The sequence below is a fragment of the Acipenser ruthenus genome, chromosome 58 (genome assembly GCF_902713425.1).
Source record: "Acipenser ruthenus chromosome 58, fAciRut3.2 maternal haplotype, whole genome shotgun sequence".
NCBI lineage: Eukaryota > Metazoa > Chordata > Actinopteri > Acipenseriformes > Acipenseridae > Acipenser > Acipenser ruthenus.
The window spans coordinates 4144556-4164217 of record NC_081246.1 but is presented as its reverse complement, the minus strand read 5'-3'; the positions used below and the strand labels follow the sequence as shown (position 1 = coordinate 4164217).

Sequence of the window (19662 nt, the reverse complement as noted above, 5' to 3'; positions counted from 1 at the left end):
TTTAACCTGTAATTTAGTCCTACAGCCCCTAGATGTCGATGTAGCCTCCACAGTAAGCCACATAATGAGCAATCTTTAAACAATGACATCATTACGTTACTTTAACCATTTGAATTGCTCATTCCTTTACTACAAATTACTTAACAGATTAATGCTAAACAGAATGCCTGTTAATGCCTCACATCCCTGTGAATACGTATAACAGGATTTTAAAAGGATATTTTTTTTTAATTCAGTATTATTTCAGAGAACTCATGAGTGTAAATACGTTAGGTTTTAATTTACCAGTACACTTTTACACAAATCATTTCGTAAAAAAAATTAATAATAATTACATTTTCTTGGGCACAAATATATATTTTGTCAACAGAAGAGAAGATACTGTTTTTTTTACAGTCAGCATCAAACTCTGCAATGATAGGAGGCTGTGTGGTCCAGTGGTTAAAGAAAAGGGCTTGTAACGAGGAGGTCCCCGGTTCAAATCCCACCTCAGCCACTGACTCTGTGTGACCCTGAGCAAGTCACTTCACCTCCTTGTGCTCCGTCTTTCGAGTGAGACGTAGTTGTAAGTGACTCTGCAGCTGATGCATAGTTCACACACCCTAGTCTCTGTAAGTTGCCTTGGATAAAGGCGTCTGCTAAATAAACAAATAATAATGAAATCTAGTGGGAGAGGTAACCAAACTACAAACATGCTGTGGGTCTAAAATCCTCACTGCCTTCAGAAACGTGTGAGCTGGTTAAATAGAAAGTGGTTTTGTTGTGCATGGATCAGGGTTGTAGTAACGCGTCTCGTTTTAACATCACACTGTTTGTTTTTTCTCAGTGCTGTGCCACTCTCGTGCCAGTGCTCTCGTGCCAGTGCTCTCGTGCCAGTGCTCTCGTGCCAGTTTGATGAATCCTAACGTTACGTCTTTCAGAATAAGTTCTGCCCAGTGTGCACCACACCAGGTGGATAGAGCTGCGGGCGAGCTCTCAAAGAAATGCTTATTGAGTTTGTTGGTGCATCTATTTGTTCTAAAACAGCAAGTCCCGAGGTAAGCTTTTTCTCCACATGCATCACTTTATAGAATGGCAGTCACTGTCTCTGTGTTTTCTAATTAGCCGGAATTGTCTAGGTTGAAGACACACCGTGGCTACACGGACATCTGGAGGTTCAGGGCTGAATTGCAGTTAAAAAAAAAATGTAATGAAAAACGCGGTTCCCTTCTCATTATCATTGATATTGTGTGGGGCTCCGAATTGTCCCTCATTATCAGTGACACTGTATACAGCTCATTATTATTATTTATTTCTTAGCAGACGCCCTTATCCAGGGCGACTTACAATTGTTACAAGATATCACATTATTTTTACATACAATTCCCCATTTATACAATTGGGTTTTTTACTGGAGCAATCTAGGTAAAGGACCTTGCTCAAGGGTGTCCCCCACCTGGGATTGAACCCACGATCCTCCGGTCAAGAGTCCAGAGCCCTAACCACTACTTCACACTGCTGCCCTATACATTACCATACAATACAGTACAATACAGTTTATTACAGTTCTGCTGCTACATTAGTGAAATAAATCTCTGTTTGAAGGCCTTGCTTCTGATAGTCTGGAGAGTGAAAGTGACCCCACCCCCTGCAGAACCCTCTGTCATGTTAACAACCAATCAGCTGCTGCCTTTGATGATGGGCATGGTTTGCAGCCAGTAAAGATGCTTGAAACTGCTGAAGTGAAACGACGAGGAAGTACAAATCTAACACATTTCCTGGAATGGCAAACCAGGACATTGAAAAACACTTGTGCTGTTTTATTATGAAAATCTAACTTTGCAATTTGACACATTCTTTTCAGACTTCATAGTGAATAGATCTTCAGATAGGTGACATTGAAGTGATGTGTGAGCCGCAGCCTCTTTATCATTGAAGTGATGTGTGAAGTGAACTGAATTGAATTGGTTGGTCGTGGTTTGGGAAGACCTAGATAATGTCAACACCAAGTCTTATCGCTTCATTCCCTGCAGGGGCTTCATGCCACCATTATGGTCAAGTTATGGTACCTCTGGATGTTTTACATCAGTGTTAAGACTAGCATTGTCAGGAAAGAAGAAAAACACCAAGACAGAGGGAGAGGATGCAAATGAAGTCCATTTATTTTACAGTAATTCTACAGTGACTATTCAACAGATTTCATATTATATGAATCTCTGGTTCAAGTCGTCGATTCCTCTATTCTGCTTCCTTTCCCTTTAGAAACAAAGAAATGAATTCACGATTAGTCACTGTGCACACTGTGAGACAAACACAGCTTTACTCTTTAACTGTTTAAAAAAAAAAATCATGCTTGAAAATAAAACAGACCACCCTGCTTTATCTCACCAACATTTAAAACAAAACACTACATTGAATTAATACACATACTGAAGCATTAATAAGATATACCTCTAGTATAGAATGTGAGAGATGTGTTACTATATTGTCCAACATTTGTAATTAGAAATATATAACGCTGCTTCTGAAATCCTGTCCAAAATCTCTATCACTGCACTGAAGTTCCTTAAAATCAGTAAAATGCTTTCACAAAGATCATAGTGTTGCTCAGGAGGAACACCAATGCTCTCCTGGCAAATGCTTAACTGAGACCAGTTCAAATGCCTTGCAGTAAAGGGAACTGTGCTGGATTTCATCTTTTAAGTCACCTTGGCTCCCAGCTCGCGGCTCTTGGTCCTCAGCTTGTTGACCTGGGACTCAGCGATATCAGCGCGCTCCTCAGACTCCTCAAGCTCGTGCTGCACCTTCCTGAACTTAGCCAGGTGGGTGTTGGCTTGTTCCTCCTGAAAGGGAAGCGCGAGACACAGGGTTACACAAATGGGTTCCAATACAAGAGTGAAAGAAAAGCGGTGCTTCAGAAAACATGGTGTTTCAGATCTCAAGGGTCACGTACAGCTTCCTCAGCCTGCCTCTTGTAAGCCTTCACTTTCAGCTGCAGCTTATCAACCAGATCCTGGAGTCTGGCCACATTCTTCTTGTCTTCTTCACCCTGCGATGAAATAAATCACAATAATAACTCACGTGACCAATTACTAAACTTAACGCTGCAATAGAGCACATTCAGAGCGATCAGACTCAATATATTCATAAATTGTACAGGCAGCACTGTAGATTTAGACTTTATTAAACCAATTCTTTAATGGAGCTCAATGCAAAGAAAATAGCCAGTTTTAGGTAACCCTGGATTGCTGTCACCCTCCCCTCATGAAATATATGTCCTTTGTCATTATATATTAAGTGATTATCATAATATTTATCCTTTGGCAGTTAAACTTTATTATCTCCATTCTACAAGACTTTTACAGTTTTCCCAGCATTCTTAGGCTTGTCAGTTATTGCTTAGTTGGAGTAGGTCACAGCCCCACTTTCATATTCTGCTGGACAGAAAAATAAATTCCTACTGTTTCTTTTTATTGTAATTTTCAAGAACCTAACAAGGAAAAGGGGTTTATGAAAATGTAACATTGTAAAAACATAAGGACAGTTTGGGAGCGAGAAGAGTCCATTCGACCCAACAAGGCTCGTCCCTTCCTTATGATCCCAGAGTTTTAGCTCTTACTCCTTCACCTGAAGAGATTTCATTCTTTACACTTGTCCTCATCACCCATTCCATTAAGTCCTGGGATCAGCCTAGTTGCCCTTCTCTGTACCTTCAGTAACCCCCAATATGTTTTCAATGTCTAAGCCCAATGCTGCAATGCTGAAGCCTTCACTGTACCTGGTAGCTGAGCTCCTTGACTCTTCTCTCGTATTTGCGGACTCCTTTAACCGCATCGATGCCACGTCTCTGCTCAGCTTCAAGCTCGTTCTCCAGCTCGCGCACCTGGAAAGTCAAAGCATTCCAAGTTATTCCAAATAGTCACCCAAGTTTGGACCTGCAAAGTACTTCTCCAGATGTTCAGCTCACCCTGGTCTCCAGTTTCTGGAGCTGTTTCTTTCCACCCTTCATGGCCAGCTGCTCAGCCTCATCCAGACGGTGGGTCAGGTCCTTCGCTGTCTGTTCCAGGTTCTTCTTCATTCTTTCCAGGTGAGAGCTGGTGTCCTGCTCCTTCTTGAGCTCCTCTGCCATCATGGCAGCCTGGTAGTTGAAGGGAAGACATTTAGAGCTGCAGCAGCAATAGAAGTGGGGAAATTGTAACTGTGAGTCTCATGGCATGTCTCAGCCAGACAGGTTCTGAGTAGAGCGGTAATTGTCCCACAGGTAGATGGCATCTAAAAGCTAAGAGGACTTTAGAATCGTGAAACTCATAAATGTCAAGCAGCCTAAATGATCAAGTACGGAAACTAAAAAGATTTAAAAGTCTTTTCATTCATATAATAGCATTAATGTCCTGTGCAGCTGTCATTAACTGTAGAAAATGTCCTTGTCATTGTTTAAGTGGCCTCGTATTTAGTTTGGGACACCTAACTGTCTCTTGCGGTTGGCCGTTAATGCTGAACTGATTGAACATCAATTGCTCAGTGGTGGAGAGCCTCATCCCTGCACACCACATTGGTTTGAATGTAGGTTTTGAACTGGAGCAAGCGAAACCTCCACAGCTTGCAAGGTGAATGTTAAGTAACAGGTGTTTAAACACACAGCCCCCAATCCAATAGCATCTATCATTACCCATAAAAAAGACTCACGTCAGTAATGGCTTTCTTGGCTTTTTCTTCTGCGTTTCTTGCTTCCTGGATGGTGTCATCTACTTCGCTCTGCAGCTGGCTAACATCAGACTCGAGCTTCTTCTTGGTGTTGATGAGACTGGTGTTCTGTAACAAGGTAAAGACTGTCAGCTCCCAAAAGCTCATGAACATCATTTAAAACAAGAATAAAAAACAACACCACCGCAGGAATTCCTTCGGACCTGGGTGTGCAGCAGCTGCACACGCTCGCTGGCGTCAATGAGCTCCTGTTCAGCCACTTTGCGGCCTCTCTCTATCTGTTCCAGGGCAGCCCTCATCTCTTCAATTTCAGCCTGCATCAGGGTGTTCCTGCGTTCCACCATGGCGAGCTGTTCTTTCATGTCTTCCTGTCCTCGGACAGCATCGTCAAGGTGCAGTTGGGCATCCTGGATAGAAAATAAAAACCAGTAAGACAATTAGGAAGATCTGTTCACAAGTGAAATGTGTGACACTAGCCCTCAAAAGAAAGTCTCCCTACCTTGAGTTGTCCTTGGACGTTCCTCAGTTGTTTCTGAGATTCAGCTGCTTGGCGGTTGGCGTGACTCAGCTGAATTTCCATTTCATTCAGGTCTCCCTCCATCTTCTTCTTCACTCTCAGGGCATCGTTGCGGCTTCTAACTTCAGAGTCGAGAGTGCTCTGCATAACGTCTATCACTCGCTGACTGTTTCTCTTCAGCTGTTCCAGCTCCTCGTCTTTCTCAGCGATCTTTCTGTCAACCTCCGATTTCACCTGGTTCAGCTCCAGCTGGACACGGAGAATCTTGGACTCCTCGTGCTCCAGTGTAGCCTGTTTTATTAAAGATTCAAAGAGAAAGATAGAGAGAAAACTTAACATAGTATAGAGATAATGGCCATGGAGATGAGAAGGTGTGTGTTTCTAAAGAATCACCTCTGCCTCTTCCAAGGCGGTTTGGATTTCTGACTTTTCAGTTTCAATCTGCTTCTTTGACTTCTCCAGCTCATGAATAGCCTTCCCACCCTCACCAATCTGTTCAGTCAGATCAGAGATCTCCTCTACAAGACGAAGAAGAAGATGAGAAACATGGTTAGAATTGGAATGCAACAATAACCGGGTGCTTTTCATTCACAGCATCCCATTGCAGGCTTAGAGACAACAGATTCAAATGTTGCTCCTCCATGATTCAGAATGCACAGTCAGAATTGCATTAGTGCACTGAAGAAGACACTAGCCGAAACGTTTGTCTACTTCACTTGGTTTCTTCCCCTTTTACCTTGTCGTTGGCTCTCACTGCAGTGTATCACACAGAGATTGTATTATAATTAGTGCTATACATTTTTAATACTGGCATATAAAATTTTACATTTGTTTACATTACATTTGCCACATTTCTGCCCAATTCTGTCTGTGATCCTTGGTGTTAGAAACATTTACAGTGATCGGACAAAATGGTTGACTTTAAAAAAACAAATGTGAGCACGAGATGAGTGAATGAACCCGTATGTGAATGTGAACAGGGTGTTGAAGTTGGGACTCACGCTGTAAGTTCTTGTTCTCCCGCTTAAGGGTTTCCAGGTGGTCCAAAGATTCTTCATAGGAGTTCTTCAATTTGAAGAGCTCAGTGCCGAGAGAGCGAGCCTCTTTCTGTGCAGCTTCCAGCTCTGCCTGGCCTTCTTCAAACTTCTGCTTCCACTCAGCAAGAACCTGAAACAATACAGCTCATAAATATACACCAAGATGTCTCTTTGTTACTAACTTTGAGCCAGACAGCAATATTTCTACCAGATGCCCTGTATTAGGTTTTTGAACAGCCATCTTTTGCGTACCTTGTCGAAGTTTCTCTGCTTCTTGTCGAGAGCAGAGGCTTGTGCATTTGCTCTTTCTATGTCAACCATGAGATCTTCCACTTCACTCTGGAGCCTCAGTTTGGTTTTCTCCAGAGAGGCACACTTTGAGTTCACAGCCTCAATGTGTTCTTCAGCATCTTGAAGGCGCTGTACCAGCTTTTTCCTGGGAATGAGTGTTTGTGTTTAGAAAAGGGAGCAGAGAATGAATGCACTGAAATGTATGTGAAGTAAAGCGTGGTTATTTACTTTGCTTCTTCAAGCTCCTCCGTGCGCTGGATAGCATCAGTTTCGTATTTGGTTCTCCACTGAGCCACCTCACTGTTAGCCTTGGACATTGCACGCTGCAGCTCAGCCTTGGCTTCCTGCTCCTCCTCAAATTGCTCACGAAGCAGGTCACAGTCATGGCGGGCAGATTGCACACTATGAGCCAGGGCACTCTTGGCCTTTAAAGAATGACAGGAATATTACAATAAAAAACATGCAATGCCAAAGACTACAACACCATATACGAAGAGATTACAATGTACAAATATTGACTGGAGTTGAGTCTTATACTGGAAACCCGTTGCCCAGAGGCTGAGAAAGTGAGACAGTGGGCTTTATTGCTCTCTGGAGGTCGTTTGTTCCATTATAAGGTGAAGTCTAAAGTCACTAGCTGTTTTATTACACTTGTATTTATTAAAAATGATTCATCCTAACAAGTCTGTGAATGTGTAGCTGGTCCGCTGTTCTGTTTATTGTGGGGGTGTCCTCAGGGGGCTTATTTGACTGCTATTGATTACAGATCATTTGGGGAACAGCACAGACTACTGGTCACGTGACCCTGCATTAGCCAATTGGCATGGTATCAATCTACGGGTTCAATAAAATGACATTTTAAAAGCATGCCTAAGGTGTGAATGCACTGTGTAATAGAATAATGGCAGTATTACTTTTGATTCTTCCTCCAGCTGCCTCTTGAGCTCCTCAATTTGCTGAGTGAAAGCCTGTTTGCCCCTCGTCAGCTGAGAAACTAAAGCTTCCTTCTCTTCCAGCTGGCGAGAGAATTCACCTGAAACAGAAGCATTGAGATTTTTCAAGGATGCTCTTTCTTCTACTGTGCTGTCAATTCAATTGCATCAGGCAGCAGGTACCGGCTTACCGTTCTCTGTCAGAAGACGTGCTTTTTGCCCACTGATGTCATTGATCTGACGCACGTTCTCGTCGTTCTTGGTCTTAATCTCACTGTGCTGGTCCTCCAGAGAACGGCACATCTTTTCCAGGTTAGCCTTTAGTTAAAAGATGAAAAGGATTAGTGTACATGAACACAATCCTATTGGCTCGTCCTGAGAGCACACACACACACACACATACATGCATACATACATCCGCTGTTCACTGTACCTTGGTTTTGGCTACAGATTCCATGTTGCTGGAGAGGTCGTCGAGTTCCATTTTCAATTCACTCTTTTCCTTCTCGAGCTTCTGTTTCACACGCTGGAGGTTGTCGATCTGTTCTCCCAGTTCCGCCACGCTGTCGGCTTGCTTTTTGCGAAGAGCAGCGGCAGTAGCTTCATGCTGCAGAGTGGACTCCTCCAGGTCACGTCTGAGCTTCTGAAACTCAGCTTCACGTTTCTTGTTCATTTCAATCTGAGCTGAAGTTGCACCGCCAGCTTCCTCAAGCCTTTCACTGATCTCTTCAAGTTCCCTGGAAAGATCAGTTCTTTGCTTTTCAGTCTTTGCCCGAGCAGCTCGTTCAGCCTCGATTTCTTCTTCAAGCTCTTCGATGCGCGCCTAGAAAATGGAACAAAATGGAAACATTTCTCAGGTGGAATCAAACATCTGTGATCAGTTATTTTCTGTGAATTCAAAGAGTTTGATTTCCCCACAATACCTGGAGCTCCTTAATCTTCTTTTGAAGTTGAGCACCCACAGCTTGTTCATCCTCAATTTTGCTAAGCAGCTGGCTTGTTTCAAAGTCCTTCCTGGAAAGTTCAAAGAATTGATATGGAATGAATTGAGCCTCAGTAGTAAAAGTACAGTCTAGCGGTCGTAGGCGCTGTATTCAGGTTGCAGTCTCCTATTGAGGAGTTCAAATCCCACCTCTGGCAAGAATACTTTTTTTCTAACATGAACACATACAGTAGCTAATGCTGAACCACCCTTTAAGACCCGACTTGATCAACGTTTTGGAGATCAACCTGCTGCTAGGAACCATACAATCTTTGGTGGACTGAATAGTTTTCTCTTTTTCCTAAATTGTCTTATGTTCTTATATAACATGACCTGCATTATTAATATATGGTTTTATGAATCAAAGGGGGGCCAAATTAGTCCCAGTATTGTCTCCAACGTAGATCCTTATGTTCATTTAGTTATTTTGTTTGCTTGTTAAATCTACACATTTCAATCTACATTTCTTTCTATATAGTAGTCTTACTTCTTTATCTTCTCATCTGATTGCTGCTTGTCATTTTCCAGATCCATTATGGATTCCTGGGCTAGCTTCAGATCTCCCTCAAGCTTTCTCTTGGCTCTCTCAAGGTCCATACGGAGTTTCTTTTCTTGCTCCAGTGAACCTTCAAGCTACACAAAAGGAAAAGCCAATGATATGATATGATTGTATTTGATGAAGTTAAACCCCTTGAAAGTCTGCTTGGTCTGCTTCACTCACATCGTCCACTTGTTGTTCCAGCTTAGACTTTGCTTTGGTCAGAGTGTTGACTTTGTCCTCCTCTGCTTGCAGGTCATCAAGGGTCTGTTGGTGTGCCTCTTGGAGGGCTTTCTTTTCCTTGGTTAATTTTGCAAGACTTTCATCCTGAGTAGCCATTTCTTCAGTAAGGTTTTTAACCTATATAAAAGGGTTAGAAACAAAACCAATGGATTTGTTTGTGTTCCATTTTTTAATAAATAATTGCATGTCGCTTGTTAAAATCCTCACCTTATTTTCTGTGGCGTGCTTCTCCTTCTCCACTTTGGCCAGTGTGAGCTCGAGGTCGTCGATGTCCTTCTTGAGCTCAGAGCACTCGTCTTCCAGTTTCCTCTTCTTGGCAGTCAGCTCAGAGTTCATTTCCTCCTCATCTTCCAGTCTCTCCATTGCCTCTTTAAGTTTTGCCTCAAGCTGAATTTTGCTTTTGATAAGACCCTCACATCTTTCTTCAGCATCACAGAGATTTTCACTTTCCTGCAAACACATCATAAATGTTTTAGTAAAGGAACAGGAATTGAAATGTTTACCCAATAAAGTCGATACTTTCTGCATGAGGGGGGAAATGACCAGAATATCTGAAAGCTCACTTATTATTAATGAGTCCCTAGGAATGTCTTTGAGATGCTGTAGTTCAATAACAATATGCTTTCAGGGTTTTGCATTAGATTTGTGTTGGTGGTGTTTCTGAAATGATCACGTAATCCCAGTGGAAATGGGTCCTTGCTCTGGTTTATTCATTTTATATGCTGGTTTGGTCCAGAAGGAGGTGGCAAAAAGAATCATGAATCATGAATCTCTCACGTCTAGGCAGTGTCCACCACATGAGATAAAGCAATTGAAAGGATGATAAGCCATAGTAATAAAGAATGGATACGTACCGACTGGACTTGAAGCAGCAGGTCATTCTTTTCCTGCACCACAGAAACCATTTTCTCCTCCAGTGACTTGCGTTTTGCTTCTGACTTGGCCAGATTTTCTTTGCACTTTTCGAATTCTTCCTTCATGTTGGCCATTTCCTTTTCAGATTCGGCGCTCTTCAGGAGTGGCTTGATCTTGAAGTAGAGCTTCATCCACGGCCAGTGTTTCACATTCATGAATGAACGAATGTTGTACTGGATGGTGAAAAGAGCTTCCCTATAATACATGAACAAAAGAACACAAATTATATATGAGCCTTTTTGTAAAACTCTTTTGTTTAACTCACAAAAGCAGAACACTGTTATATCTGATTCTTGAAACGTTTCCATAACTATAATATATATTTCTAAAAAGAAATCACAATGTGCTGGGGAATCAAATCTCAAAGTCTTTTTGCATTTTATCCGTAGCAACATAAAACAAAGTTTATGAAATGTTCCTATTGCAGAAATGGTTTGTTATTTCTTCATCACCTTCTTTCCATCATCTTTTTGAATTCCTTTCTCATCAGGAAGCCACGGGCCTGAGCCTGAGTGCAGGTCACGAGTTTGGCTAGCTTTTCATCTCGCATCTCCTCAAGTACACCCAGCAGACCAGCTTTAAAGAACACCTGAATTCAAGAGATTCACGGTAAAATAGGCTTTTGTCTTAGCATGGCACACCATTAGACTAGGGGTACAGAGTTCACTTAATCATGTAACAATAAACAAAGAGTCTCTATCTTGAAAATGATTGACTTTCATAAGTATAATGTGGTTTACATTAGCATTTAAATCCATCTTTACTGTTCAATAACATTTTCAAGGTGATGCTAATTTTAAAGACATATTTATGTAGACTAACCTTGGTGTGCCCAAATTTATACTCGTCGTGATTTATATCAATGGATCCCAAAAGCTTCTCTGATGCTTTCTTGTTGTCCATGAACTGACCATCAGGGATGACACTTGCATTTAATACTTTGTATCTATGTCAGAAATAGTGAATACATGTCATTATACACTTTGAATAGCTGCACAGAGAAATGTAAAAGAATGAAAAAGCTTTCATGAGAGGGAAACTCAGAGGTGTTGATACCTTTGCTTGAAGTCACCATACAAGATTCTGCTTGGGAATCCCTTTCTGCAAATTCTGATACCTTCCAGCACACCGTTACATCTCAGCTGGTGGATAACCAAATGATTTTCCATAAGGGCTGTAAAGAAGGGTACATGTTATATAGAACAGTAATCATGTTTTTATAATTTAAATACAAATAAAAAGCCACGTCATTTATGTACACGTAATTGATGTTGCTTGCGATACTCATGCATATATAGAAGTGTTAGACGATAAAGCAATTTTCTGTTCTCGATTATCGGCTGTCAATTAACACGATAATCATGATTATCGGCTGAATAAATAAAATACTTGTCTTGTGTCTTGTTATTGTTCCATATACCGCATGACGAACTTTCAAAGGTTTAGAACTACCTTTTGAATTGCTGACTAGCGAACAAACCTTCAAACCTTTGAACACAGCCTGAAATACCTGTGATTGCAGTTAGACATGTGTCAGGAATGAGCATCAAAATGAAGAGTCTCACACGCTATAACATCATAAGTACCTGGAGTCTTTGACTCGTTGGGAATCAAGCAGCGCACAAAGTGAGGGTGAGTGCTCCTCAAGTTGGACATCAGTTTGTTCAGATTCTCCTGTAGCATGATGAACATTGGAAGATTGATTTCACATTTTTCAATTCATAAACGACACGTAGTACAGATTCAGGGCGATACTCGGATTCTCCCAGTATTCATCGTCAGGTATTAAATAAATCAAAGCACATCTATTTATTAATGTGTTGACTTCAAAGCAGGACAAGCTGCCCTTATCTCAACTCTACAATTGAGTACCAATCAATGCCAGTGAACTTTCACATGGAGTGTTTTCAAAGATCCGGGACGCTGACATATTTACTGCTGTATCACCGTACCATCGCCATAAACTGACCAAATATGTTGCAAAACTAGCAAATGCATTTGATGCAAGCGGAGTACAAAAAGGTGAAGCAGGAACACATACCCTGAAGAGTCCAGACACAGTCTGGAAGGAGCCACCCTTCTTCTTGCCAGCCTTCTTCGCGCCTCCAGCATCTTCAAATGCAAAAGAGCAAAACCTCAGACAGGTGAAGTACAATCAGTATGAAGCAGGTTGAACCCCTCCCTTAGCCCTCAATAGCAATGTGTGTATAAAATGAAAACCATTAGAAACGTCCAGAATCTGACACAGGTAATCTGCAACACCTTGAAGGGTTAAACTGTATGTTTAAAGGGTTATGAAGGTTCACAAAAACAAGTCACAGGTCTGGCTAAAACTGCTCTTATCAAGATTGTATACATGGCTGAGTGGAACGAACAAAGGTGGAACACATAAGGGTGAGTTGGAGCTGTAGAATATAAATACTTTCAGAAGTAATGAGGCTATTCGGGAGACTCACAATGACAGCCACACTCCTGTCCTGAAAGAATACCTCCAGTTCAGGTAAATATCACACACCTATCTTGTAACTGTATATTAAACTAGATGGCTATTATGCCATGTCTAGATATATAATCTAAATAACTTTATTTCTGTATTACTGATAATCATTGAATGCTAATCCTTGAATAATGTAAGCTTAATAAATACATTATTATTATTTTCTTAGGAGACGCCCTTATCCAGGGCAACTTACAATTGTTAGAATATATCACATTTTTACATACAATTACCCATTTATACAGTTGGGTTTTTACTGGAGCAATCTAGGTAAAGTACCTTGCTCAAGGGTACAGCAGCAGTGTCCCCCACCTGGGATTGAACCCACAACCCTCCGGTCAAGAGTCCAAAGCCCTAACCACTACTCCACACTGCTGCCCTGATTGAATTTACTCGCTGTTGTCAAGTATAATTAATAACATGACTTATCTAAGGTAAATACAATGATTATAGTCTGCTCCCACACCCTTGCAACCTTACCTCCAGCGGGTGTTGCGAAACTGGCATAAAGGTGGGCCAGGAGTTTCATGGGTGATTTCTGGTACAGCCCCACTACAGTGTCGTTCAGTGGGTCCTTGTTCTTGTCCAGCCAGCCGCCGACGTTGTAGTCAACAGTGCCAGCATAGTGCACCAGGGAGAAGCTGGCCTCAACTTTGCCTTTGGCGGGTTTAGGTTTCTGGAAGGCGTTGGTCTTGCTAAGGTGTTGGTCATACAGCTTGTTCTTGAAGGAAGTGTCTGAGGCCTTGGGGAACATGCACTCCTCTTCAAGGATGGAGAAGATGCCCATTGGCTATTGGAAACAAAGATGTGAATTTTAGAAAGAGAAAAACAACAGAGACAGTGACAAGAGCGTTGAATTTATTAACAGCGTCACTGACGTACCTTTTCAATAAGCTCAATGCAAGCAGCCAAGTCCATACCGAAGTCAATGAAATCCCAAATGATCCCTTCTTTCTTGTACTCTTCTTGTTCCAGTACAAACATGGTATGATTGAAGAACTGTTGCAGTTTTTCATTGGTGAAGTTGATGCACAGCTGCTCCAAGCTGTTGAACTAAATATATACATAAAAAAATATATGAAATCCCAACAATAAATAACGCTGTGTGTAGTACGGAAATGACGATACAGAAATCCTCCAACTTACATCAAAGATCTCGAATCCTGCAATATCCAGGACTCCAATGTAGAATTGTCTTGCCTGCTTTGTATCCAGCATCTCGTTGATACGGACAACCATCCACAAGAACAATTTCTCATAGACAGATTTGGACAGAGCGCCAACAGCGTTATTGACCTAATGAGATAATAGAGGTTGTGTTAAATGAAACTATTATTCAGTTGAATTGTGTGCAATGTTCGTGGAGGTCTAGAGCAAACACATTACCTGGGGGACAGTCTGCCCCTTGGTCACATACTCATTCCCCACTTTCACTCTCGGGTAGCACAAGGCTTTCAGCAAGTCGGCGGAGTTCAGTCCCAACAGATAACTGACTTTGTCAGCCACTGAAACCAAACACAACATCTTGTTTACGACTCCTGGTAATCTTGGATGTGTAAACTGGTTGTAATCGATAGAATAGCTTAGTAGATTTGCATGTCTTGAGAAACAATGCATGTTCATCTAATGTCTGATTCTTAACAGTAATGCAAAAGCAATGGCGCTATCTCTGCATGATTTCTGCAGGCTCTCACAATAGCGTCTCGCAAGGCTGCCTTTCATGTCTTGTTAGCTGCTTATACGAGAGGTGCTTGTAAATCAGTTACCTTCAGTGCCGTCTGGTTCAGCCTGCTCCTCACGCTGCTTCTGCTTGAACTTCATGTTACCATAGTGCATCACCGCACCAGTGATTTTGTAGATGCCCAATTTCTCTTCATTGTTGAACCCAAGAATGTCAATGGCAGACTGGATAACAAAAACAACATGAGGAGCATCAACACTAAAAAAAAGGGTAACAAAATCATTAAACAAAGCTAATCAATGGAACTTACGTCTGTGGCCATTAACTCCTCTTTGTCGTCAATGCTGGCGACGGTGATCTGCCCTTGACTGATCATAGGGAAATCATAGGGGTTGGTGGTAATGAGAAGCATGTCTGGAAGGAAGAACAACAGCAAACACATTGTAGAATATTTCAGCACAGAGACTTCAATCAACCTGTTAACAGAGTGATTTAGTTTCACCTACCAATAAGTTCTGGCTTGTGGTTGGTCATGATCTGATAGAAGATATGGTAGCTCCTTTCTTCTTTCAGCTGAAACGTGACTCTGGATTTTTCCAGCAAGTCTGTGATGAATAAGTATTACAGTCAGAATTGTAAATGTCTTTAAACAAGACACAGATGGAAAAGAGATACTACAGCAGAAAAAAGAAACTTACAGGTCTCAATGTCTGCGGAGGCCAGTTTTCCTGTGGCTCCGAAGTGAATTCTGATAAATTTACCCTGAATGAAAATAAAATGAAATCATGTCAGTATGCTAATACACTGTTAATGGTTTAAGAAAGTCCAAACATGCTCCAATATAATGGAAACAAAAGCGTTGTCACTTACAAAGCGAGACGAGTTGTCATTTCTCACAGTTTTGGCATTACCAAAAGCTTCCAGGAGAGGGTTAGCTGAAATAATCTGATCCTCCAGGGTTCCCTGTATAAGACACAATCCTAGAGTTAGTTAATGGAACTGGAACCAGTTGAATGCTCCATACTATTTCATGTCAATGACAATAGTTTCCAACCTGGATTTTTCCAGGAGCCGCCTCTTTCTTCTTGTCACCACCAGACACTGCGATTGTCGCAAAGTACTGGATGACACGTTTGGTGTTCACAGTCTTTCCTGCACCAGATTCTCCACTGAGTAAAAGAGAAAAACATGTTGAGATGATATTTCTGGAGAGGTTTATATTTTAATAATGTTTGTAGTTGTATCCATACTTACGTGATCAGGATTGACTGGTTTTCACGATCTGTAAACAGAATTAAGAATTTGATTAAAGATTGTTTCTTAGTTATTATTTAGTTTAACTGATACTAATGAGCAACAGATCCAATGTGGGGTCACACTAAATCAGATTTTCATTTCTTTCACAATATTGGCATTAAATGCTCTTCATAACTCATTGTGTTTGTGAAATATGAGATCCATTACCACACCAAAAAGCATGAGATATAAAAACAAAGGAGCTGAATGGATTTACCCCAGAAGAAAAAAATAGGCTTGATTTTGAAATACCTACCAGTAAGCATGAACTGATAGGCATTGTCAGAGACAGAGAAGATGTGTGGGGGAGCCTCCATACGCTTCTTGCCTCTGTATGCATTAACTACGGACTGGTCGTACACTGGAAGCCACTTGTATGGATTCACAGTAGCGCAAAACAGCCCAGAGTAAGTCTGAAATTGTGAACATATGAAATGCAGTTGAGTCATAATAAAAAGATCCTTTTCAATGTGTTGATTTACTCGGTGCAAACACACTCACGTAGATCATCCATGCTGCAAAACGCTCTTTGAGGTTATACAGCACAGTGGCTTCATTGAGGTGGGTCATCATGGCCATGTCCTCAATCTTATCGTACTTGGGGGGGTTCATGGGCAAGACATCATCCTCTTTAACAGTGACGGTCTGAAATGGAAAGTTAGTTAGCAGCGGCAAAGCAGCGTGGAAGTGGTTCTTGTGAACAGCGAAACAGCGTTCAACAGCAACGCAACTTCTAAGCTGTGACTTACTTCCCCAGCTTCAGTTTTGACGGTGGCTTTGCCCCCTTCTTTGCTCTGGATGACGCCTTTGACGTAGAACTCCTTGGCATGTGGTACGTAGCAGGCGGTTTTAGCGTCGAAAGGTCTGCTTTGCGCCTCAATTCTTTCCTTCTCGGGCTTCCGGAGGTATATGGCCGCCGCCCCGTAAATCTCCATCTCTGCGTCCGTACTCATGATGGCAGATTACTGCAGCTGGAACAAGTGATGCACACAGTGAACGAAACATGTAGATTATCAATATACAGGACAGAGGCTCACAGCGGAAAAGATGCAGAATACACAGTTTGTAACCCAAGCAGGTCCATTATCAGGTGCAAAGCGCAGTGTGTTTTATTAAATCATAGCGTGAAGTGGACAGGAGCTACAAGCACAGCACACAGTGTGGTGCAGTTACACTGTGCACCTTTCCTGACATACATCTATCACTTACAACTGATCAACTCAGTGTGTTTATGCTTCAAGCAGACCTCGTAAAGGCTAGAAACTGATTTTGTGCTGCTTGTAGATTTTAACATGGATCAGTTTTACAGGGATTTGCAGCACAGTTGAGAAAGCAGAAAGTGTTTTAGAAAGTTGTTTTTCTTTTAGCGACATGGGAAGTGTGTGCTTACTCACTAAGGGGAAGAGCTTCTACATTAATCTCCACACTACAAGTTATAACATACTGAAATAAAAGATTCCCAGTCTATTCCGTAGCTTCCTAAAATACCTTCAGTTGAAGACTTGGTCCTGCCATTAAATACAAATAGAAAGATAAAAAGAATCATGAATAATTCTTACCTTCCTCAGCAAGAAATCCTGGAATTTGGAAGGTTTTTGAATTGGCGACACTGCAAACAAAATGAAGGAGATACGTGTGATTTCTGTGCAGGGCATGCTGGACTCATATGCTGCGCAATGGAAGCATTTAATAGCTGATACTGACTCCTGATTGTTAGAGAGATGTTTCTGAATGGGTTGGAAATGGTTTAGAATTTAGAGTGCGCAATTATTTTATCACATTTCACTCCCTAATTTAAACTCTCCAATTATGTCCCCTCACTGCAGCAATTCCTCACAAAAGCTCAAGAGGACTGAAGGTCAGTAAATAGCCTCTGATCCCCAAGCCAATCGCCTCTACAGCCAGGAGTTTGAGAGTGGATGCCAGTGAGCTACCGGCTCCTAACTCGCTCGAGCAGCAGAACCAATGTGACGCTCCTTGTGGAACCCCAATGAAGATCTGAAGACACAGGCAGAAACCAGCACTCTCCCCCTGCACACCACGTCATAGTGCCTTTACCAGGGGAGACCCTCGGGGACCCCTGCGCTTCCCTGACTGTGTGACTCACCCTGCACACCACACAGCCATGCCTTTACCAGGAGAGACCCTCGGGGACCCCTGTGCTCCCCTGACTGTGTGACTCCCCCTGCACACCCTGCCACAGTGCCTTCACCAGGGTAGACAATCAGAAGTCATATTAAATTTTAAACTCTGATTATAAGCAATAATTTACAAACGCTGTCTGATTGCCTTGAAAGTGGACTGCAATGCAGCCGCCTCCATTACTACTTAAAAAGTGTACAAGTACAACAGACAAACTGCTTAATCTGACTCACTCTTTACTGTGCTGCGGATATGTTTCATCATTGCTATTGACAACACGTGTTAAACCAACACAGCTAGAGAAGCCATAGGCAAGAGGCTTCCACCCCCACAAACACCCCAAACGATCTGTGCACTAAACCAAAGTGAAACAGCACAGCCTCAACACTGCTCAACAGATACAGACAGTTACCCTCCAGACACTTACCAGAGTATGGATGTTCTAGGACCAGTGCTGGAGGCTCGCTCGGGCTCTGCTTTTATCAGGAGCTTTTCTGCCACTCCAGCAAAACTGCCAGCTGTATTTGGTCATGTAGCTTTGCTCCATTAACGCATTGTGGATATCAGTTACATTTGTCAGGAGTGTGATCAAAGGGGAGCATATGGCATTCCACAATCTATTTACTGACACATATATCTGCTGATGCTGTAAGTTCAGGCACAGTGCCTGCTGTTGTGTTATATCAGTCTGAGCAACTCAATGTATACACTTTGAATGTGATTTTATAGACTGGTCAGATCGGATCAAACTGCAAATACAGCTATGGCCAAATGTTTTGCATCACCTAGATTTGTAGGCTTGAGACATCAAAAGAACTATGATGATGTAACTATCACTATTTAATCATATCCTGATGTAACTATCACTATTTAATCATATCCTGATGTAACTATCACTATTATCTGCTGTATTATTGAATTGTGGTTTGTCACACTTGTACTTTGCTTGAACAAAAGTTATTGTATTTCTTGCTCTTATTGTATTACTTGTATTGTAACACTTGAAATGTATTTGCTTACGATTGTAAGTCGCCCTGGATAAGGGCGTCTGCTAAGAAATAAATAATAATAATAATAATAATAATAATATATGAACATTATTTATTTATTTATTAGCAGGCGCCCTTATCCAGGGCGACTTACAATTGTTACAAGATATCCCATTATTTTTACATACAATTACATTATTTGTTATACATTATTTTTACATAGGTTAGATATTTTATTTAATATCGTGTAAAAGAAACTCCAAAATGATATGGGAAAAGTCTAGCAGAAGCCATAATAGCAGTACAGTATTTCATGTTGGATTTTGAAACGTTAGTTACATTGCTGTCAGTTTTTCGTTAAGTTTATGGAAAACTACAAAGCGGTGTGTAATTCAGTATGCTAACGTGACATTATTCAGCAGGTTTCAATCGACTTTGTGAAGCAAAATTAGTTAATTCTATAGGGTGATGTAAAACATTTGGGCATAGCTGTATGTTTTTTTTCTGTAGAAGTTCTTTATTTGCTTCCCATTTTATAAATAATATAATCTTATATTTCCAGGCGGGTTACAGTAATTATATTCTCTTATTTAAATTTGATTTTTATTTTCTACTGATGTTGCTGCTATTATCTGTAGTGTGATATTTTACAATGTGATATTTTGTACTGTGATATTTTGTAAGTCACCCTGGATAAGGGAGTCTACTAATAAATAAATAAATAATAATACAAAATAATATGGAGCGCTTTCTCAAACGCCCGAGAAATTATATATGGTTTGTTTTCTGTATAAATGGGCAATTGTATGTAAAAAATAATGTGATATCTGTATAATGTGAAATAATGTGATATCTGTATAATGTGAAATAATGTGATATCTTGTAAGAATTGTAAGTCGCCCTGGATAAGGGCGTCTGC

The 19662-nt window shown here is 41.2% G+C and overlaps 1 protein-coding gene across 1 annotated transcript; it reads right to left on the bottom strand.

The window, feature by feature from the left end:
• Positions 1-2118: 2118 nt before the first annotated feature.
• Positions 2119-18260, bottom strand: LOC117968872 (myosin heavy chain, fast skeletal muscle-like). Its single transcript, XM_059017918.1, has 41 exons — positions 18182-18260; positions 17172-17221; positions 16362-16583; positions 16114-16257; positions 15869-16025; positions 15571-15598; positions 15371-15485; positions 15187-15279; positions 15015-15078; positions 14823-14921; positions 14627-14730; positions 14402-14540; positions 14022-14140; positions 13782-13931; positions 13518-13688; positions 13116-13425; positions 12180-12250; positions 11725-11812; positions 11195-11312; positions 10961-11084; positions 10591-10727; positions 10078-10333; positions 9431-9673; positions 9164-9340; positions 8930-9075; positions 8384-8474; positions 7894-8283; positions 7652-7778; positions 7443-7561; positions 6757-6953; positions 6490-6673; positions 6202-6367; positions 5594-5718; positions 5183-5491; positions 4887-5090; positions 4666-4791; positions 3947-4117; positions 3758-3862; positions 2933-3028; positions 2688-2822; positions 2119-2235 (listed from the first exon to the last, which is right to left on the bottom strand). The coding sequence occupies exons 3-41, from the start codon at positions 16563-16565 to the stop codon at positions 2218-2220; spliced, it is 5820 nt and encodes a 1939-aa protein (XP_058873901.1). The 5' UTR covers positions 16566-16583; positions 17172-17221; positions 18182-18260; the 3' UTR covers positions 2119-2217.
• Between the last annotated feature and the right edge of the window lie 1402 nt (positions 18261-19662).